General features: G+C 55.1%; 1 protein-coding gene across 5 annotated transcripts in view; it reads left to right on the top strand.

Moving 5' to 3' along the window:
- Positions 1-477: 477 nt before the first annotated feature.
- P4ha2 (prolyl 4-hydroxylase subunit alpha 2) overlaps positions 478-22,198 on the top strand; it is a 34,849-nt gene continuing 13,128 nt past the window's right edge. For 3 of the 5 annotated variants that reach the window (XM_045152396.1, XM_045152397.1, XM_004666578.2), the window contains exons 1-7: positions 1,067-1,195; positions 11,594-11,693; positions 12,315-12,411; positions 12,832-12,983; positions 15,321-15,458; positions 20,124-20,363; positions 21,339-21,532. In XM_045152396.1, the coding sequence (XP_045008331.1) occupies positions 11,612-11,693; positions 12,315-12,411; positions 12,832-12,983; positions 15,321-15,458; positions 20,124-20,363; positions 21,339-21,532 (903 nt within the window). In that variant the 5' untranslated portion in view covers positions 1,067-1,195; positions 11,594-11,611. Of the gene's footprint in view, positions 552-1,066; positions 1,196-11,593; positions 11,694-12,314; positions 12,412-12,831; positions 12,984-15,320; positions 15,459-20,123; positions 20,364-21,338; positions 21,533-22,198 lie in introns of those variants that run through there. The other 2 variants (XM_045152395.1, XM_045152398.1) reach the window with 1 other exon arrangement.

The raw sequence follows: 22,198 nt of genomic DNA, 5'->3' as shown, positions 1-22,198 counted from the left end.
CCCACATCTATGACCAGGAGAGGCACAGCCTTGGGGTGGATGTGCGGGGGGTGTCATGCTCCGCGTGGAGGTGAACCCTAGACCCTCCTCTTCCTCGCCGGCCCTCAGCGTCCACCGTGGGCGACCCCAGCCGCCTGTCACCCGCAGATGGTGGTGATGGATGGGGAGAGGGGGGCGGATGGCAAGGGCACGAGAAGCCAAGCACCCGGCGGGGCCCCCCCCCCCCCGAGGAAACGGCGTGGGTGAGACGCCCGGGGGCTTGGGGAGACGAGACCGCGGCGGGCGCGTGGGGCCTCGGTGCGCGGCGGACGTGCAGCGCGTGGCGGGCGGAGCACGCGGGGCCCGGGCCCTTCCCCGAGGGAGGCGGCGGCGCGCGGGCAGCGGGCCGGGGCCGGGGCGGCGGCGGAGGTGGGGACGTGGCAGAGGCTCAAGCGGGGCGGAGCCGGCGGCGGCGGGGGCGGGGCCGCCCGGGGAGGACGGGGAGGAGCCCGGCGGCTCGGGGCGACGCCACGGGAGGTTCTGGAAAGGCCGGGAGCGGCGCGCGCGGCCAGGTGAGCGTCCTGCGGCGCGGGCTCCGGGGCCGGTGCGCTCGGCGCGCGCGGGGCCGCCTTGCGGGGAGCCGAGCCGCCCTCAGCCCGCCGCCCGCCGCCCGCTGCCCGCTGCCCGCCGCCCGCTGCCCCGCGCGCCCTCCGCCTTCTTTCTTGCAGCCGCCGCCTTAGGTTCCTGTCCCGCCCGCGTCCCTTTCCCGGGGTCAGGGCGGTGAAGTCAGCGGCGCCCTTCCTGCCCGTCCCTTCGGGTGGGGCGGGACCCTTGGCTGCCCTGGCGGGTCAGGCTCTCTGGAAAGGGGGTGGCCTGACCCCCAGGGCTGCCTGGGGCTGGGGGTGTGGGGTGGGGGTTCACTGTCCTGGTCCTGGGAGCGGGGGTGGGGGGCGCAGGTCTGCTTACAGGACTTGCAGCAAGCCCGGGTAGGGGCCGGTTTGGCGCCTGTTAATTTGATGGGCGGTTAGGTCAGAAAGTCGGCTGCAGACACTCCTGGTCACGAACCTGCGGCGTTTGTCCTTGGCAGTTGCGGAGAACATTGGCAATTAGCGGACTCCTCCTCCTCCTCCGCCGACAGACAGACAAACGGAGCCTTCTGTCTGCCAGAAGCCGAGAAGACTAGACCAGCAAAGGCCAGGCTCCCAGCAGCGGCGCGGTGAGTACCGGGCTGGCGACGAGCCCGGCATGCGGGGGACTTGGCGGAGACCTGGGTGACTTCAGGCCCGAGGAGCTGCCTGCAGGAGATGGGCTGGAGTGGTCAGGAAGTAACCTGGACAGCTGCTGTCACCTTGGCGACATTTTCGTGGCAGCAGGATGATGGGGAAGGGATGCCTTAGGGCATAGCTGTCCACGGGCCCCGCCCACAAGAGTCCACACTGAGGGGCAGTAGTACCAGTTATCATGGCCTGCATGTGGACAGCACGGTGACCCCTCGCAACATGAGCATCCCTGCTTCCTGCCCTACGTGTTACTGGGCAGTACAGGTGGGCTCCTGTCTTTATTTTATTTATCTAATATTTGCTTATTTACTTGGGAGGGGCTATAATGGGTGTGCCAAGGCCTCTTGCCTCTGCAAACGAACTCCGGGTGCATGTGCCACCTTGTGCATCCAGCTCCATGTGGGTACAGGGGAGTTGGACCCCCTGGCAGCAGGGCTTCGCAAGCAAATGCCTTTAACTATTGAGCCTTCTCTCCAACCCTCCTCTGTGTTTTAATCCCATAAATTTTAGATAATGTAGGAGCATTAAGGTTGTTTCCAGAATAGAGCCCCCCCTTCTGTAGGGTGACATTAAGGCTCAGATTTTTTGATGTAGACCACCTGGTGACCAACATTCCCAGCCTCTTTATAAGGTGGGGTTCCTGTCCCTAAGAGCAGGGACCTCATCACTTAGAGCACTCTCAAAGGTCTCAGGGATCAACGGTCCACCTACAAATGTCCAGGATGTTTTTTATAAGCGGCTTCTTTTTGGCCTGTGTCACATCTGAGTCAACAGGTTCCACAGTTAAGTTCTCTGTTCAGTGGACAAGGGTTTCCTTTGGCTAGTGCTCAAATTGCCCGGACCTGTCCAGGGTCCAGGCTGCCAGTGTGGCTCAGGGCCTCAGGGCCATCCTTTCTGTTTGCTTCGCCCCGCTCACAAGGGTGTTTGGGCTTTTGAATTTTTTCTTCTAGGGTTTTCTTCTCCCTCAAACAGCCACACATGTCCATCCACTATGCTGCTCAGCCAGTGCAGTCACGTAGCGAGGATGGCGTTGGCAGGGGGTGGGGGGCCTTATCCCAGTGACGTCATGCTGACCCAGCCTCGTTCTTGAAGAAGAGAGCTCAGCATGGAGACGCAGTGGCACCTCGGCTAGGCCGTGTGTGGCTTGGTGGTTGCTCTCAGCCTTGTCACAAGGAGGTACTTGTGCCTACTTGACCAGTGCTTTGGATTGGTCGCAGTGATCTTGCTTTTTTTCCCCCCTTAGGTACTCCCTGTGTGCTTGGGGTCTGTGTGAGTGTGCTGGCATGAGGGAGGGGACAGAGGGGTTGGTGGGGGCACTCTTCTTGCCTGTGGGCAACTCAAATCTCTACGATGGCTGATTCACACTGGCGGCTGGCCGTGTGCCCGGGGAGGAGCTCAGAGTGTGGGTGCTCATCTTGGGACACTGGGCTCGTTTGTGCAACTCTGGGGGAATGAGTGGGGTGAGGGAATCTGGGGTCCTGTCGCTTCCTGAGAAGACCTTCCTGTTTGGCTGTGCCCTCCCACATCCCTGGGAGGGTTGGAGGCTGGACACAGGGCCTTGGCTGACATGTGGCCACGCTGGCTGATAGTGTGTGGAGGGCCGGTAGGTGTGTCCCTGGCTTCTGGGATCTGTCAAGAATTTAATCTTATGCAGATGGAGTTTGGCAGCAAATGCTGAACTGCAGGCACGTGCTAGGCCCGCAGAGTGCTCGAGTGAGAGTGAGACCTTGACAGAGCTTCTCAGATCTGGTCAGCTAGACCTTTGAAGTGCCCGAGGGCGCGACAGCAGCCTGTCCCAGAGCAAAGGGAACCAGTGGGTCCTGTGGTCTGTGGGTTTTGTGTTGAGGACATGGGATGAGAGACGGTGTTTTTGTTTTTTGTTTTTCCCCAGAGAAATAGAGGAATGAAGAAGTCTGGACTCGATGACTTGGGGCCCTCAGAGAGAGCTCTTGTTCACTGGTGCCGCTGCAGGGTGGAGGACTAAGAACTTGGTAGTGAGTTCTGCAGCTTAGGTCGGCTCTGTCTGCACCTGGGCACAGGCCAGCCTCTGTTCCAGGTCTCTGGGGAAGTGCCCGCTAGTGTTGAACGTGGCGCTCCCGAGGATCAGGGTGTAGTGGAGATCCGGGTAGCCTGGTCCTTGTAGGAGCGTGGAATGAGCAGGCAGGTACACAGAGGAACGTGAGGGCTCTCGGTATCGGCTCAGCCCCTGCCTTTGGCCAAAGAACTTTCAAAGAGCTTTGGAGGCCAATTCCAGCGTTCCCACTGAGCAGCAGTGTACGTAACTGACTTGACACCTGACTCTGGTCTTTGCTGAATTGAGTGTGTCACTTCCTCTGGCACTCCTGGACCACGGACATTGCCATGTCTTTACTGCCCTCTAGCCGGGCGGGACCTTTCTCTTCACCCAGAGATCAGCTGACTTGGGCTGGGAGCTGGTTGTTTTGCGGCGCTTTTGGTGGTGTTGATCAGCATAGACGGCTCCTTGCTGACATCTGCCATTTCGTTCAGTGTAATGCCAAAGACATGCTATACAGGTCCCCGTGTGACTCCATTTGAATGGGCGGGGACGTTGAGGTCCAGGGAAGCCTGGGTCTTGTCCAAGGTCATGAGGCCAGGCCGTGCTGGTGGACCTCGGAGTAGTTATGAGTCTTTCCAACTTCAGGCAAGTAGACCTGCTCAGGGCTGTGTTGCCTGGTTGGTTTATTTGTAATGCTTTCTGAGCCTGGGCAGGGAGTGACTGCCCACTTGACCCCGAAGAACCGTGTTGCCGTTCCTGGGCGCGCGGGCTCTTCTTCTTGTGGGATTGGCGCAAGGTCGTTAGGCGTACTTGTGAATCTTTGGGTCATCTGGGCTGAAGTCCTTAGTGCGCGGAGCTGGCGCCCCTGTGTGGCAGCCCTCCCTTGTGCGCCGTGAGGTCACAGGTGTGGCTCGTAAAATTGGACGGCAGCAGCATGTCCACGACAGCCGTTGGGGGCTTAGTTTGAATTCTTAGTGTGGGTGAGAAGCCCTCCAGCCCCAGTCATCTGGCTTATAGCTAACTTACACAGTTGTGCTGGCTTGTCTGGGCTTTCACTTTCTGCAGAGACTGTTTTATTTTGCATGCGGATACATGTGTGTGTGTGCGCGTGTGTGTGCATTCGTACGTGTTTTTTGAGATCTCTTACTGAACCCAGAGCTCACCGGCTTGACTACGCTTGAGCAGCCAGCATATCCCAGGGATCCCCCACCTCTGCCTCTCCAGCACCGGGGTTACTAGCTTATGACAAAATGGCCAGCACTTTACCTACTGAGCCATCCTCCCAGCCCACGAATCATCCATGGTCAAGGACAGTCTGAGAATCTTAACTGGGAGGTGACAGAAAGCGGCACGTGTGAGTCCTTGCTGTGCTGCTCTCCCGGGATGGCCGTCCCTGTGTTTACATGTCCGCTGGACACACTGCCTGGGGTTTGTCTTGTCATCACTCTGAGGCCTTGTGCTCATCAGGATGACTGGATGACACTGCAGCAACTCTTTGTTCTTTTTTTTTTTCTTGTTTTTTTTTCTTTTGTTTGTTTGTTTGTTTGTTTGTTTAAGGTAGGGTTTCACTCTAGCCCAGGCTGGCCTGGAATTCACTGTGTTGTCTCAGGGTGGCCTCGAACTCATGGTGATCCTCCTACCCCTGCCTCCCGAATGCTGGGATTAAAGACATGCGCCACCACGCCCAGCAGTAACTCTTATTTAATAGTGACCCATGCTGGCAATTTCATGACAGTCCATTGTTTTAATTAGTTATGAGTTATTGGTAATGTCTCGCTGTGCCTAATTTATAAATTAAGCTTTATCATAGATTCGTGTGCATAGAAAAATCCAGCATATTTAGGGTTTACGATACTGTCTGTGGTTTCAGGCATGCACTGGGGGTCTTGGAATGTGTCCTGTCGGCCAGTGGGGTGCTACCGGACCTGGAATGGAGATGATTATCAGGCTTACAGGGTTTCTGTGGGAATTAGATGGTAGAAGTGAAAGATTTTTGGAAACATAAACCACGGTTATCTCAGACTAGGTTCCCGGAAAACAGCCGGAGGCAGAGCTTAAGTGCTTAGTGCTTTATTGCAAAGTGGATTGCAGGGCAGGCAGGGTGAGGGCAACGAAAAGAGAAGAATGGGAAGCAAACACACGTGGTGCCAGCCAGCCAGCCACTGGGCACGGAGACCCACTGGCTGTTCAGCTGCTTAGGACCTGCCTGTGTGCAAGCTCTGTCAAGGTGCCATGCCGAGGAGCGGTGCCCCGGAGATGACCTTGGGAGAGGACGCACCTCTGACCTCTTGTCTCCTATCCTTCACTGGCCGGCGTTGCCTCGTGGGAAGTTCATGTTCCTGGCTCGGTGTGGGCCTCCTGTAGCTACTGCAGAGGACAGCCTTGAGGTGGCAGCAGGAGCCAGACACTCTTGCATGGCTCAACAGCATCTCGCCCTGGGCTGAGGCAGAGCAGGGGTCCAGGGCCTGGGCCATGGCGACTGTGAGGTGGTAGGAATAGGCTCGTCCTCGGGTGCAGTTCCTTCTTGTAAGTTAGATTCACCCAGAGTCTCTGCCAAGACCCTGGCTGAAAACCCACTAGGTTCTGGTATGTGGTTTTTTAAAAAATTAGTATTTTCTCTTTGAGAGAGGGAAAAAGAGGCAGAGAGAAAGAAAGAGATATACTGTAAAAGACAGGGAGAGACAGAAACAGAGACAGAGAGAGAGAGAAAGACAGAGAGAGAGAATGGGCACGCCAGGGCCTTTCAGGGGCTGTGAATGAGCTCCAGATGCGTGCGCCCCCTTGTGTGCATGCGTGACATTGCATGCTTGCGTCACTGTGCGTCTGGCTATATGTGGGACCTGGAGATTGGAACGTGCATTCTTAGGTTTCACAGGCAAGCGCCTTAACCACTACGCCATCTCCCCAGCCCTGGCATGTGGGTTTCAGCAGCCTTCCCTGTTGTTTCAACGCCTCATTACTAAAGCAGGAGACTGAGGCTTTGCTGTACCCAAGCAGAGTAGAAGTGGACGTGCTCAGGAACATGGTCAAGAAGGTGTAAGGACAGATGCACACTGTCGGACACATGCAACCTTATGTATATCTTCTTCCTTCTCTCTTCTTCTTCTCCTTCTTTTTTCGAGGTAGGGTTTCACTCTGGTCCAGGCTGACCTGGAATTCACTATGTAGTCTCAGGGCAGCCTCGAACTCACGGCGATCCTCCTACCTCTGCTTCCTGAGTGCTGGGATTAAAGGCGTGCACCACCATGCCTGGCTTTCTTTATGTATCCTTGCCGGGCGTGCTGAGCTCCCTGTCCCGCTGCTGACCCCAGTAGGGGCTGTGCGTCCAGGACCAGCGCTCCCTCACTGGCGCTCCTCCGTGGCGTCTTAAACGTCGATTGAGGGATGGGCCCCGGGGGAGACCACGACTGCGTCCAGCAGAGCTCCAGGAGCGTGTTCTCCACGTGAAGTGGCTGAGGGGTGGAGATGGGGCCAGCGAGGGCAGCAAGGCCAGGTCACAGAGTCACAAGGGCCTTTGGGGCTAAGGAATCGGGACTATGTCCTGCTGACAGCGGGTTGTCAAGGGAGCGGCTCCAGTAAGACTTGCTGGCAGGTTGGTACAACAGTTGGAGGGAAGCCAGGTGAGGTGTGGAGAGGTTAGAACAGGTGGGACCTGCTTGGCTGCAGGAGTGGCTAGGGTGGCTCACACCAGGGTGATGCCTGAGGCAGGGTCTCCCTCTAGCCCAGGCTGACCTAGAACTCACTATGGAGTCTCAGGATGGCCTCGAACTCATGGTGGTCCTCCTACCTCTGCCTCCCGAGTGCTGGGACTAAAGGCGTGCGCCACCATGCCCGGCAGTGAGGAGGCTTGAGTGGGTGCCTCCCATGCTTCCCTGGGGTTCCTGTGCAGGTCATTCTGTGCTCCTGTGGCGGGATCTCCTGGAAGCCATGCATGACTCCTCCTAGGTTGAGCCCTCAGGTTCTCTCAGCTCTGCCACTCTGGAGTTGGCAGTAGCACTGGAGGGGAGGCACGGCCATGGTGAGGTGGGCGAGGGACAAAGAATTCTGCTCAAGGCAGGCATGCACTCCAGGGCCAAGCCAGACCTATATGTTCTCAGCAAATCCATGTTCTGTCTCTAGGCTGTTGTTAAATGCTTTGTTAAAACTCAACTTGGTGCATTTGGGTCACAGCCGGGGAGCTTGGCAGAGGGTCCTGCCTGATGAGGTAAGGGGAGAAGCTGAGGACGCTGCTGGCCTGCAGCTGGAAACAACTTTTCATGGCCATTTGGCCAGGTTGTTAATGTCCTTTCCAAAGAGCAGGCTTACTGTAGGACCTCTGGTTGTATGTTTTGGAATTGCTGTGCTTAGAAACAGTGCCAGTTGCCTGGTGGGTGAATTACTGTCGCTGGGGTGTTGGCAGGTTTTGCAGGAGCTCCCTGTTGGGGGTCCACACTCTGCCAGAGCCCCTTGGAATTTGTTTTAAAAGGGCCTACTTTTGTTTTCTTTGCATATTAATATGTTATTAAATGCTTTTTAAATTCATATAGAATTCCTCGTAGAGAGATTAGGAAACCAAGCAAGAAGAAAAATAAAATTATTTTCCCAAGATACAACTAGCTTAGACCTTCTCTTTGTGCATCTATAGGTGTGTGTGTGTGTGTGTGTGTGTGTGTGTGTAAAATTTGGGGCCTGCTTTGCTTAGTCCTCGATCTTTCCATAGTGATCTGTGGATGAAATGTAATCCTTGGTTGTAGTTACCCCATCCGTACAGGTCTGTGCTGAGGAATGATTTATTGGGGTACCTGCTATAGCACAGGCATTTTTCTTAAAACCTGGGATGAAGTTCATAAAAGTCAACATTGTTTTCTGCTCAGGCATGGTGCTGCTTTGTTTAAAAGGGGCTTTAACACTGAGCGCCTCCAGGCTTGGCCTTGGGTTGCTAAGGGTTCCTGGGCGGGCTTTGGCAGCACAGGATGCTGGGTAGACACGCACCTTCTTTGCCATGAGTGAGCTCCAGGTATCGCTGGGAGACTTGACCCTTCTTGATGACCTTGGGTACAAAGCCTTTCGAGGTCAGGGACCTGGGTCAGGAGAAGCCAGCCGATGGAACAGCAGTGTTGATGTGGCAGCATGCTTGAGGTGCCCAGCTCTCCAGGCTGGCAGAGTTGTCATGCCCCTGTCCCCTGCCAGAGCAGGACTTTGCAGTCTTTGGTAAGTCAGTTCCCAAAACCCATGTGTGATTCTTTGAGGCTGTGCCTCCAGGCTGGGATTCGTGGATGGGCTCAGTCTAAGCCAGGCGGCACATTCCAGAGAAATGACAGCTGGTATTCATGTAATAAAGAGCTCTGGCTGGTTTTCCCTGGGCACAGTAAGGTATGAACCATGGATGGCATCTGAAAGGAGTGGAGAGGCCTCCCTCTCTCTCGAGTGTGCTGCCTGATTTCTGTAGAGGCCTGAGCTGTGCCTGGCCACACGGCTGGAGAGAGGCACGGGGCACCTCACTTCTAGCTAGGTCTAGTCTTGTCTCCCATCCTGGGACCTGCTTTCTCACCACCTCGTGCTCTGAGGGGCATTTGGCTAATGCCCACTGTCCATAGGTCCTCCTGGCTCTTGTTTTTCCTATACACATAAGAAAGTGACTTCGGGCTGGGAAGATGGCTCAGTAGTTAAAGGGGCTTGCTTGCCAAGCCTGCTGACCCAGGTTCCGTTCCCACTACCCATGTAAAGCCAGATGCCCAAAGCGGTACATGCATCTGGAGTTCATTCGCAGACACAAGAGGCACTGGCTTGTCCTTATATATTTTCCCTCTCTCCTCACAAGTAAGTAAATTTAAAAAAAATAAAAAGGAAGGCGATCTCTTAAGCTACTACGTCTGACGAGACACAAGAACACACATCCAGCCTGTTAAGAGAAAGGCGCTGATTGACGGGAGCCAGAGAAGCCAGTGGAGTTCTGGGATGAAGGCAGTGTGGGGAGGGCGGGCAGCAGACCAGGCTGGAGCCAGGAGGACCAGACTCTGCCTCAGGCTGGCCCAGGCCTGGTCACCTCCCAAGGACTTCCTGTCTCCTTTCCCTTGCTCTGTAATGAGCGCCTTAGCCCAGGACTCCCTGCCTTGCAGCAGGTTCTGGCTTGACAGATAATTGTCTGGTGAGGCTCTGGACCCCCCAACACACCCAGACTGTGATAGCCACACAGTCAGCTCCACAGACATTCGGCTGGGGCACAAACACCTGAGACCACTGTGCTCTCCTGCCAGTGATAGAGAGGCCCGTTTGCTCTGACCCTGTTCCGGGCCAACAGTGGAGTGAGATCTCTTTGGAAAAGGTGAGGCGAGGAGAGTGGCTGTGTCTCGTTGGCCAAGGCAGGCAGAATCTGATGAAGTGGCATGAGCTCGGACAGTTTTCGCCCGAGAGGCATTTGCAGTCCCTTTCCTCTCCCTTGCTTTCCCTTAGTAACTTTCCATCTGAGCACTGCAGTGAGACTTGGCAGAAGCGGGAGGAAAAGGGGGAGTCAGGCCGAGCAGGGGCTCAGTGGGTGCTGGTCCTCCGGCACGTTCCGGGCTGCACAGCTGGACGGAGAGCCGACGTCCGAGGCTCCCCTGTGTACTCAGGGCCGCGGCCAGGCTCGTCCTGCTGCGTCTGCGCCCTCAGAGCTGTCCCTGGCTATTTCTAGGTTGACGAGAAGGCAGTAGCTGGCCTTGTCCCCAGGTCAGCAGCCCAGCCCAAGGTCTTGGCCGTGTGTGGCTGATTCACTTTTGTCTTCCCAGTGCCTAGCTCCGTGCCTGGCTTCTCTGGGGCTGCTAGGAAATATCTGTGGATGAAGGGGACTGGCCAGTGCGCATAGGACAGTCGTCCGCCCAGGAGCCTCACTGCGGGAGGAGCGGTGTCTGCCCGAGAGAGTCACTCCGGCTGCTGTCTGGGTGGCAGGTGCAGCCAGGCAGAGGTCAGATTTGACTCTTCGTCTGCCAGCCAACTGCTAGATCCCAGTCTGGCTTGGTCCCATGGAGCAGATCATATTGGTCCTGTGTCTGTCACTGCCTCTCCTTTCTTCTTCAGTTGTGTGTGTGTGTGTGTTAATGTGTGTGGATGCACATGTGTAGTGCAGAGGTCACCACCAGGTGTTCTCCTCAGTCATTCTCCACCTTTCGATTTGAGACGGGGTCACTCACTGAACCTGGAGCTCACCAAGTCTGCTAGGAGCCCCAGGGGTCTTCTCCCATCTCTGCCTCCCGGCGCTGGGACTACGGTGCCGTGTCTGAGGGTCAGATTTGAGTGTGTGTCTCTGACTGCGTTCACGGCACATGGGGATATGTCTCCTCATCTCAGTTGCTTGTCTTTAAAGTTACTTTTAATGTGTGAGTATATGTGTGTGGGTGTGTGCACACACACGCACGTGTTCATGAGTATACCTGTGTGTGGAGGCCAGGGGACAACCTTGGGTGTTATTCTCAGGAATGTTAGCCACCCTGTTTTAGATAGGGTTTCATTGGCCACCAAGAAGATAGACTGGCTGCCTGCAAGGCCCAGAGATCCTCCTGCCTCCGCCTCCCTGTCCCCAAGCTTACAGGCCTGCACCACCAAAGCCCACATTTTTACATGCTTATGTGAGTCCTACCAACCAAACACAGACCCTCATCCTTGCAATCCAAGAACCTTACTGACTGAACTATCACCCCAGTTTTTTTTTATTTTTTTAAAAATTATTTTATTTATTTATTTGAGAGTGACAGACACAGAGAGAAAGACAGATAGAGGGAGAGAGAGAGAATGGGCGCGCCAGGGCTTCCAGCCTCTGCAAACGAACTCCAGATGCATGCGCCCCCTTGTGCATCTGGCTAACATGGGACCTGGGGAACCGAGCCTCGAACCGGGGTCCTTAGGCTTCACAGGCAAGCGCTTAACCGCTAAGCCATCTCTCCAGCCCTCACCCCAGTTTTTTAAAAAAAATTATTTATTATTTATTTGAGTGAGAGAGAGGTGGGGAGGGTAAGAGAGGCAGATAGAGAAAGAATGGGTGCAACAGGGCCTTCAGCCACTGCAAATGAACTCCAGACATATGCGCCACCTCGTGCATCTGGCTTACGTGGGTCCTGGGGAATTGAACTGGGGTCCTTAGGGAAGTGCCTTAACCACTAAGCCATCTCTCCAGCCCCCCTCCGTTTTCTTTCTTTCTGTTTTAAGACAGGGTCTCTTAGGCAGCCCAGGCCGCCCTTTAGCGCTCACTACTCCTGCCTCAGTCTCCTCAGTGCTGGGGTTACACGCGTTTACCACCATGTCGTGCTGGAATTTGTTCTTTTTCACTGTGTTAATCTGACGAGCATCCCGGCATGCATTGCAGACACTGCCCTGTCTGATCATGAAACCGCACGCGCCCACCTTGCTGCTGGTCTGGTTTGCTGTCCTGAGCTGTGTGCCGGCGGAATTCTTTACCTCTATTGGTATGTGGTGACCGGACCCCGATGTCCCCGAGCAGCCCCTTCTCTCAAATGCCAGGGCATGTCACGGACAGGAGGCCCGTTCTCATGCAGGGAGGGATGTTTGTGACCCGCCTGGGCAGATGGAGCTTGCCGAGTCCTGTTTTCCCCTCTTAGAGCCTTGTGACCTGTGCGAACCGGGTCCCTGTCGTTGGGACGTGCAGGACGCATCTGGCTCTCGGGTCTTTTTCAGCTCAGGGCCAGAAGGTGTCTGGGAAGTGAGCGCGCAGTGTCCTGAGCTCCTCTTCTCCTCCTCACCTGGAGCTCTAAACCTTGCTTCCATGTGAGCCCTTAGGGTCCCACCCCCCAGTGAAGACAGTGGGAGAGTAAACTTGAAGCTTTGTACCTGAGCGCAGTGAGCTCACCCAGACATCGGCTTGTCACCTCTGACTCTCCCTAAGGTTGGGGGGAAGAAGACCGTGTGAATGACTAGGTCTGCTTTGACTTCCAACCCCAGTGCTTCCCATTTCACTGACATGCTCTAGGCTAGGGGTGAGAGAGGGCCACTTCTCCGTTCGTATTTTGGGTTCTAAGGAAGGCTGGCTGGTTCTCACCCATTTCTCATTGGCCGTTACTCTCTCGAAGGGCACATGACTGACCTGATTCATGCAGAGAAGGACCTGGTGCAGTCGTTGAAGGAATACATCCTTGTGGAGGAAGCCAAGCTCTCCAAGATTAAAAGGTGTCCAGTGTCCCAAGACCCCATGCACACCCAAAGTCGGCCCTACTGCCCATCCTGCGCTGATCCGTCCGTCCTCCCATGCCCCTCCCCCCAGGGTATCCGTGACAGGACTTGAGAGGTGATGTGAGTGGACCTGGAGGTCATTTTCATGCCAGTCCTCTGGAGTAGCTAAGTGCACAGGCTAAGGAGTTATTGTTGCCCCTTCTCCTTACCCCCACCCCTGCTTTGTACTTCAGACCTTTTAACTTGGTGTGGTGTCCACACGCCACCTAGATTTAAGGCTAGAAGTGTCTGTGGACATTCCTGTATTCACATCTTGTTCCCTCTTGGTGGATGGGCCCTGGGCCTCACCAGGGAGATCACCCAGCTTAAGGCCTCTGTGGGTGGGTGTGGTAGTTTTCTTTCCCTTCGGTTCCGTAGCTGGGCCGGCAAGATGGAAGCTTTGACCAGCAAGTCAGCCGCTGACCCTGAGGGCTACCTGGCTCACCCGGTGAATGCCTACAAACTGGTAAAGCGGCTGAACACAGACTGGCCCGCGCTGGAGGACCTGGTGCTGCAGGACTCGGCTGCAGGTGAGGGCCAGTGGGCGGGGCCCAGGTGTGTGTGTGTCTGCTTCTGTCTGAGCCCGTCTTGGGTCTGGTGGATAAGTGTGGTATATAATCACCTTTCTGCCCCGCATCCATTCTGAGCTATTAGCTATCCTATTTAAAAAAGATATTTTTTGGGGGGTGGGTAATGACATCTCTTTTTATAACTCCACTTTAGTAATGGGTTTTTATAGTAAACAGGAACCACAAAATGCATCATACATGAAAAATCACAGCTCTTAACCTGGTTGCCTAGTGATAAGCACCATTGACATCGTTATCTCAGGCAGGTGTGGTCGCTCGACCTCTTTGATTATAGAAAGGCTGAGGTAGGAGTATCACTGTGACTTCAAGTGCAGCCCAGGTACAGTGTGTTCCAGGTGAGCCTGAGTTAGTATCAGACCTGCCTCAAAAAAAAAAAAAAAAAAAAGAAAAGAAAAAAACAAAACAAAACCTTACAGTCATTATGTCTGTATACACTAAAAATATAGAACCAGGGGCTCGAGGGATGGCTCAGTGGTTAAAGGCATTTGTCTGCAAAGCTTGATGGCCCTTCTATTCCCCAGTACTCACGCAAACCCAGATGTACAAAGTGGCACACACATCTGGAGCTCATTTGCAGTGGCAAGAGACCCTGGTGTGCCCGTTATCTCTCTCTCTAGTCTCTAACAAATAAAAATTTTAACACAAACAAAAAACCATGGAATCCTGCGAGGATGGGGGTGAAAACTTACCCACTTCGAAGGACAAGCTAAACTGGGTCAAACAGGCTGAGTGTTGGGGCCAGGACAAGCTGTGGAACGTAGGCTCCCGGGACGCCCTCCCTGCGCCAGGCACTTACTGCGGAGCCCCCAACTTCTGCGCGCGCTGCTGGACGCGTCTGCGACAAGCGAACGAGGGCTGGACGGCGGTCTGCGTGTTATGCTGACGTGCTGTAAAATTGGCCGAGCATTTCACGTGGGATTGTGTTCCAGATTCTCAGCAATCTTTTACATGCATCTTGGCGTCTAGCTCTTGATTATTTTTCTAGGGTGAATGCCCAGAAATGGCATTTACAGGTCAGAGTGTGGCTGTGTTCAAAGCCTTTTCTGGGTTGTTCTTTCTGTGTTGTCACACTTTCCTGGATGGAGTGAGCCTGGAGGTGGGCGCTGCTGGATCCCAGCCTTGGTCTGGGCTCTTCTGAGCTGGGGTGCGCTGATTAACATCAGACCAGCCATCTCTCCAGTGAGGAGCAGTTACAGCCCATGTGACCCGCCGGGGTTGGGCTAGGCTGGGGGAAGGGAGGGAATGTTTGAGCTCAGCCAGGCTGGAACTCTGCCCTGTGAGCTCACTGCCTCAGAATCACCACTTTTCCCAGACTTCCCCCTCTCCCCTGCCTCCTGGGCTGGGCCTGCAGCTCAGAACAAGCCCTTGAGCCTGCACTGCGAGCTGCGCATGATCTCGGCTTGCTCACTCTCTGGCTCCTTCCTTATAACTGCCCAGGGAGACAGGACTGGCTGGAGAGCAGAAACCTGTATTTGCGTCAGACTTCAGTGCTTGCTCCTGACAGCATAGTGTGGCTTTTTCTAGAGGGCATGCTTTCTTCTTCCTAGGTTCTAAACTCTCTTAGAGTCCTTAACTATGGAACTATGAAGAAGACAGGGCAGTAGCTTCTGGGTCCCTGGGGTCCCAGCCTGGCTAGAATTGGCTGCTGGACCCTGTCGCAGTGGGAGTAGATAGCTACGGAGAAGTTCATGGGCCGGGGAAGGAACACCTTGGTGTTTCGCGCCAGGCTGTCAGCTCACAGGCTGAATCAGGCCTAAAACATCAGCACCTGAGGGCCCAGCTCTCACCTGGAGCCCTGGGATTGTTGTTGGAGATGCGGCTCTGAGGGTGAGCCTAGGGCTCGGAGCCCCGTGACAGCCATCAGGGCGCTTCAGTGGTCAGGGGCTGTCCTGGGCTCCAGGCTGTGGTCTTGGGCATCACCGAGAGGAAGCTCATGCGCTAACTCCTCGATGTCCGAGGGCCAGCCCATGTGCAGGCCTTGTCTGTGCAGCCCAGAAAGAAGCGAAAGAGAAGTTCTGTAGTCAAGCCCCAGGAAAAACTTTCTGAAAAAAAAAAAAAAAAGGTCTAAGTGATCAATCAGTTCATTTTTGTCGTGCTGGGCTGGCCGCCACGGCCTTACCCATATGCTAAGCAGGTGTTGTGCCACTGAGCTTTTTAAACCTTCATCCTGCCAATCACCTTTGCGGGATGGTATAGGGAGACCTGCCCAGGACTGCCTTTGGTCCCAGGTAGCATTCCCCCTAGATGCATGACCTCTGTCCTTCTGTCATCCGAAAGGTTTTGTCGCCAACCTCTCAGTGCAGCGGCAGTTCTTCCCCACAGACGAGGATGAGCTGGGAGCCGCCAAAGCCCTGATGCGACTTCAGGACACCTACAAGCTGGACCCGGCCACGATTGCCAGAGGGGAGCTTCCAGGTACACGCTCTTCCCTCGCTGGCACCGCGGGTAACGGTCCTCGTCTGCATTCCTCTTCGGTGCCACTTTCCCATCGCCGTGATGGCTACCTTCCCTTAGCTTCTGCCCCACCAGCTTGACCCAGGTTTGATCTAATACTGTCCTCTCAGAGGATCCGGTCTGCTGCTCTGAGCACCAGCGGTCAGCGGGAGAACCAGCTTCCATCTCCAGTCTTCCTGTTGCCTTCTGTGGCCTCACTGCCCACCCTGTCCCCTACAGTGAGTCTCTGGTCTCACTGCCCACCCTGCCCCCTCAGTGAGTCATCGCTGACCATTTGTCCCCTGTCTCTCTAGGCTCTCTCCTTGAACTCATACAGGGTTCTCCATCTCTGCCTTCCTCCCTTCCCTCCTCCCCGAGTTCATACTTAGGCTCTGTCCTCACTCATCTCTTCCACCCCTCAGTGGCTCTAGGCTCGTCTGAACCAGTCTCTTTCTCCTGAGCTTCCTGGTGGGTGCAGTGAGCAGTACTTGCTGTTTCTCTGGTGCCTGTGTTCTCTGGCACCCACCATGCCTCTGGACTCCTGTCTCCTGTTCCTGACCTTGCAAGGTCACCAGTGGCCACTGGGGATATAAAACCTCGTGGACGAATTTCAGGCATAAGGTTCTTTAACTTTTCAATAGCACTTGACGCACTGCTGGCTCCTTTCTGCCTGGTATTCTCCACTGAGTTGGGACTCTGCTTTCTGCTTCTTCTCTTTTGGCCTGTCTGGCCATCCATCCTCCACCTCGTTTTTTTGAAAATTATTTATTTAGATAACTTTATACATGTATACAACGTATTTTGACCATATTCACCCCTCTGACCTTTTATCATCCCGCTCTTATTCCCCTTGAGCCCCCCCTTCCTCCCAACTGGCCCCCCTCCTATTTTCTAGACCCCCACGTCCCTCCTCCTGCCCTGTCTTTGCTCTCAGGAGCACTTACAGGTGTCAACACTAGTGACAAAGATGACTTCCCCTGCCAAGATCTCATCAGGGAGGTGTGATGTCTCATGAGCCCCTCCACCACTTGTTTTTTAAAACCACCGTCTCTCCCACCCACTGACTGCCTTGTGCTGCTATTAAAAGAAGATATCTTGGTTTATATGGGCAACTTGAGAGCAGTAAACCAAGGGCTCAGTTGGACCTCATTATACTCTGAATGTCCCCTCTCTCCTGGGGGCCCTAAAAGAGACGCAGCAGAGACTCCCATGGGGCATGGAAGCTTGCTTCCTCTTGAGGTATTCTGTTACCCACTGGCCAAGGCCTTGGGTTTTGGCACAGAGAACTCTGACAAGCCGGCTGCCTCCCTCAAGACTTGGACCAAGCCCCAGGCATGAGGCCGAGAGAAAAGGTGCCTCTGGGTGGCTGTTTGCCCCGTGCCTGGGAGACTGGCCGATGAGAGCTGTACCCTGACCTCCATCTTTCACCCTCAGTGAGCCGACCCTTGACTCTCCGTGAGGTGGAGGTGTGCACAGGCATTTGAATACGCTGGTGAAAAAACCCAGGAGACATGCATTGGCAGAAAACAGATGTACACGTCTCCCATGGACTTCTCAGACTTCACACGTGCCAAATTGAAATTTCCATCCCTTTTATGAGCTATTCAACCTCTTTTCTTGCCTGTTTTCTCAGGGTAAAGCACCCCTGTCCCTGGCTACCTAAGCCACCACCCTCAGTCCTGGGTACTGTCTCTACTGACTGTAGCCTCGGGACCGCATCTTTCTCAGACTGATTATTGAACTACCTGCTGACCTGTTTTCATGCCTCCAGCTCACTTCTTTTTCCTTTTGAGATTCACAGTCTCCTCCCATCACCCACCCTCCTTTGTCCTCTTTCCCCCACTCTCTCCGCTGAACTCCCTCTTCTTTCCTAGTATGACTTCTCCTATTTTGATGTCTCTTTCCCACCATCCATGACAACCTGTCAATGGGCCCAATATTAGACAGTCATGTGCAGGTAATGACAGCCTCCATGATGCCGTGACCATAGTGATCTCTCTGTGTCTGGAAGAGTGATAGTGTTCCAAAGCAGTCCTCTCCGCTCTCCGGCTCTTGCTTCTTCCCACCCCTCTTCGGGAGTGTTCCTGGGTCCACTGGAGGGTGTGATAGAGACGTCTCACTTAGTGCTAAGCACTCCACCGTCACTTCTCAGCACTTTGATGGATTTGGAGTCTCACCAGCAGTCACTGCCATTTGAAGAGAGAAACTTCTCTAACCAAAAGTGGGAACAGCACGAATATGTGGGCATAGGAAAAGTATTAGAGGGCAATTTTGTGGGCATGATATACCCATGTGGGCAAATAACAGTTGACAGTGGTAGCACCCACCACCCCTGTTGCAGTCCAGTTCACATTGCTGGTAGAAATCACCCAACCAAGAGCAGCTTCTGGGAAAAAGAGATTTATTTTGGCTTACAGGCTCGAGGGGAAGCTCCACGATGGCAGGGAAAATGATGGCATGAGCAGAGGGTGGACATCACCCCCTGGACAACATAAGGTCGACAACAGCAACAGGAGGGTGTGCCAAACACTGGCATGGGGAAACTGACTATAAAGCCCATAAGCCCGCCCCCAACAATACACTCTCTTCAGGAGGCATTAATTCCCAAATATCCATCAGCTGGGGAGCTAGCATTCAGAGCACCTAAGTTTATGGGGGACACCTGAATCAAACCACCACAACCCCCAAACCAAGGGCTATGGCTTTCCCAGCCGTACGCTTTGGACTGTGTTTTCAGTATCAGGCATGAATTCCCTCTTGTGGAATCTGAGAACATTTGGTTACTCCCATAACAGACAAGCCACTGCTGCGCCAGTGGGGACATCTTGCCTAGGTGGCCAGCTGTGTAGCCCGCAGAGTCCACTCTGGTTGTGACTGTTGATGACTTTCCTCCCCCAGCAGTCTAGGAAGCACTTCCCGCGCCGTGTCTGCTGGCCAGCAGGGAGGAGGCCTCCGCTCGGTTCCAGCGTGGCCTCTCAGTGTCCCGCCGTTGAAGCGTGTGTTGTCTTCAACAACAGGGTCTTGACGTCTAGTTTTAGGGGCAACCAAGAGCCTCCACGACAGCCAGCTCGTTTCTTAAGGCCATGCTCCGTGTGCTCTTCCTGACCCTGGCGCTCAGCTTTGGGGATGAGCCTGAAGTCGTCCTGCATATGGATTCGCGGTCCTGTTGCTGACTTGCCCTTTGTTGTTAGTGTCCCCGTCACGTCCCTCAGCTGCTTTGTCCCCTCCCCCATTACCTGAGCTCCTTCCTGTCTGACAGCCTTTGACACTCAGCTCCGCTGTCACCATCCAGGGAGAAGACATGGGAGTTGGCTTCTAGGGAGGATGCTGAGCGTCTGGAAGCCATTCTTAACATCCCTGACATCTGTGAGACACGTTCTTAATGGCTGCCAGTCACTAGTGTCCTGAGGTGACATCTTCAGATGCCATCTCTTTGGGTTTTTCGCACCAGCCCTTTCAAACTGATGGTGCCGTCGCTGTTTCGATGACAGCTATGACTTCTGTTCAGATGGGAACTCAGGTTTAGGCTGGATAACCTGTTCAGAGTCGGACACCTGCTGTCCTGGGGCATAGCGAGGTCCATGTGGACCTGGCTTTGACCAGGAACCCCCTAACCGCTGGTCTGCTTGTGCCTCGGTCTTGGGTTTACTTTCCCTGACGTGTGTGTGTGTGTGTGTGTGTGTGTGTGTGTGTGTGTACGTGAAGGCCAGGGCACAGTATTGTTTCTCTTAGGCCCACCTGCCTCCCCGTCCCCCGTCAGTTCCGAGCCTCGGGCTGGGCACTGCTGTCTGCCGCGGGTGCTTCATCCTGGCACATCTCAGGCAGGCAGAGAGGGCGCCGCCCCCACAGTTCGGTGATGCCCGCCGAGCCTGACAGCTGTTGGTGGGGAGGCTTCTGAGCTGCGCAGAGGGGTTACCGCGCTCCTTGCTGTCTGTGACGCTGGTTTCCTCCTGACTTCCCGAGGAGAACGCAGTCCCTCCCACCACGAGCCTGTCCTAAGCCGCACGCCTCCCCTTGGCCTGGCCCCTGTCTTCGTGGTCACTCTGCCGCGCCCGGCCCGCAGCAGGCGACCCATGATCATGAGGCCCGCTGGAGCTGCTGCTCTGTAGCAGCCAAAGCTGGGCTGCTCCCTGGGCTCTCGGCCTTCCTTGGAGTTGTCATCTGCCTCTAACCCACCCTCCCCCTCACGTGTCCTTCCCAGTGATGCTGACACTCATCCTCTCCCCTTCCCTCCTGAGCCTGTGCTCCCCGGGCTCTGGCCTACCCACCTCCATGCTTTCTGGGCTCCTCCAAGGCTTTCCCTGCCGCCTGAATTCTCAAATTTATCTAGTTTTTTCTTCCTTCCAGACTTACATGGCTAGCTCCCCCAGGCGTCCTGTTCTGTGTGGCCCATGGGACCTCCACACTCTGCTCAGCACAGCATCCTGATGGGCTTCCCAAGCTCAGACCCCTTCCCACTCGGGAGCAGTCCGACCCTAAGACATTGGTTGAGAACCGAGCCCAGGGCAAGGTTCTCTGAGGCGGTGTGATGTCCAGGGGAGGTTCCGCTTGGCTGATGTTCCCTTCCAGACGTCCCCTTGGAGTCCGAGTCTCGCTCCGCAGCCCAGCAGTCCAGCGGAGCCTGACCGTTGGCTCCTCCTGCTGCAGGAACCAAGTACCAGGCAGCGCTGAGTGTGGACGACTGCTTTGGCATGGGCCGCTCGGCCTACAACGAGGGAGACTATTACCACACGGTGCTGTGGATGGAGCAGGTGCTCAGGCAGCTCGACGCCGGGCAGGAGGCCACTGTGGCCAAGCCGCAGGTGCTGGACTACCTCAGCTACGCCGTCTTCCAGCTGGGGGACGTGCACCGGGCCCTGGAGCTCACCCGCCGCCTGCTCTCGCTTGGTAAGGAGGTCGGGGGCCAAGGAACTGGGTGCCGCTGCCCGCGTGGCCTGACCCTTTTCCCTCCGCCGACTTTGCCAGTGGTTAGCGCGTTAGTGATTTCAGGCCTTTCCGCCCGCCACCTCGCTGCCTTCCAGGGTTACTGCGAGATGTGGCCTCAGCTGTCGGTGAGTAGTCCCACAGGAGGACACGACACTGGGGCCTTGTGTGTCCCACGATGTGAGACCGAAGAAGGCCAGATGCACCACGCCTTTATTTACTTATTTACTCATTTTTAATTTTTTTGTTTTTTTGAGGTAGGGTCTCACTCTAGCCCAGGCTGACCTGGAATTCACTATGGAATCTCAGGGTGGCCTCGAACTCACGGCGATCCTCCTACCTCTGCCTCCCGAGTTCTGGGATTAAAGGCGTGCACCACCACGCCCGGATTGTCTTCTTTTTTATTATTTGTTTTTTTCTTTTTTATATTAGTTATGTACACAGTGTGTACAGCCATGTTGGTACCACCTTTAGCCTCCTCCCTGTCCTTCCCCCCTGCAGGGACCCTCCTCGTTGGGGTCTGTGGGTTGTGCATTGTGGGGGTGGAGGCAATGTCTCTTTGCATAATGCCCAACATGTGGCTCTAACAATCTTTCCACCCCCTCTTCTACGTATTTCCCTGAGCCCTGTTACACACCACACCTTTATGTCTGTTCTGCCTCGGGCTAACACCTGAGAATGTTCTTGTCTGGAGTTTTGCCACACAGAGCAGCAAGGGTTTGGTTTTGCCACTGCCCTCCACTCCCCGGGGCCCCAAGTGTGAAAGACCCAAGGCGTGTTAGTCCTGGGCTTCCCTTGAGTCGGTGTCGGGATACCTGCAGCATGCAGAGCCCAGCACACCAGCGGGCTGCTGGGGGAGAAGCCGCGTACGGGGCAATCTCTGTAAATCACCTAACACATGTCTGTGCTTCCCCCTTCCTGGTTCTTTGCTTTCTCCAGACCCGAGCCATGAGCGAGCGGGAGGGAATCTGCGGTACTTTGAGCGCTTGCTGGAGGAAGAGAGAGGAAAGGCGTTGTCCAATCAGACAGCAGCTGGGCTCTCGGCCCAGGAAGACTTCTACGAGAGGCCGGTGGACTACCTGCCCGAGAGGGATGTGTACGAGAGCCTGTGTCGTGGGGAGGGCGTCAAACTGGTGAGACTGCGGGGAGCAGGGTGCCCACGCTGCAGATCTGGGTGCTGGGCAGGCAGCTTGGGGAAGAAGATTCTTTGCAGGTGTTTTTCTTTTTTTAAATATATTTTATTTATTTATTTATTATTTATTTATTTAGTTGAGAGAGAGAGAAAGGGCACGCCAGGGCTCCAGCCACTTCAAATGTACTCCAGATGTGTGTGTCCCCTTGTGCATCTGGCTTACGTGGGTCCTGGGGAATCGAACCAGGATCCTTTGGCTTTGCAGGCAAACGACTTAACCACTAAGCCATCTCTCCAGCCTGTTTATCTCCCCCTCTCCCAGTGTCTCCTCAGTTCTTGGTGGCTGATGGCTGGGTGTTCTCTGAAGTGTAGGACAGGAGGCTGTCTCTCCCGACGGTCCCGGGAGACTTTCTGTCCTCCGAGTTATTGCTGTGCTCCCTGCTCTCGCCCCAGTGTGCCCAGTGATCGCTGCACTCGTTGGAGTGAGGGGATGGTGGGGGTGGGTGTGCTTCCACTTTGCAGGAAAGTTGGGGAGTAAGTAAGCCTCACTAGTAAAAGGCAGCACTTGGTGGGGCTGACTGCCGGCTTCTGGCTTTTGAGTCACGGAGGCGATGTGAGTGCGCGAGAGAGGCGCTCGCTCCCTGGAAAGGCTGCCCATCCTGCCCTC

The sequence above is a fragment of the Jaculus jaculus genome, chromosome 6 (genome assembly GCF_020740685.1).
Source record: "Jaculus jaculus isolate mJacJac1 chromosome 6, mJacJac1.mat.Y.cur, whole genome shotgun sequence".
Classification (NCBI taxonomy): domain Eukaryota; kingdom Metazoa; phylum Chordata; class Mammalia; order Rodentia; family Dipodidae; genus Jaculus; species Jaculus jaculus.
This window is presented reverse-complemented; position numbering and strand designations above follow the sequence as displayed.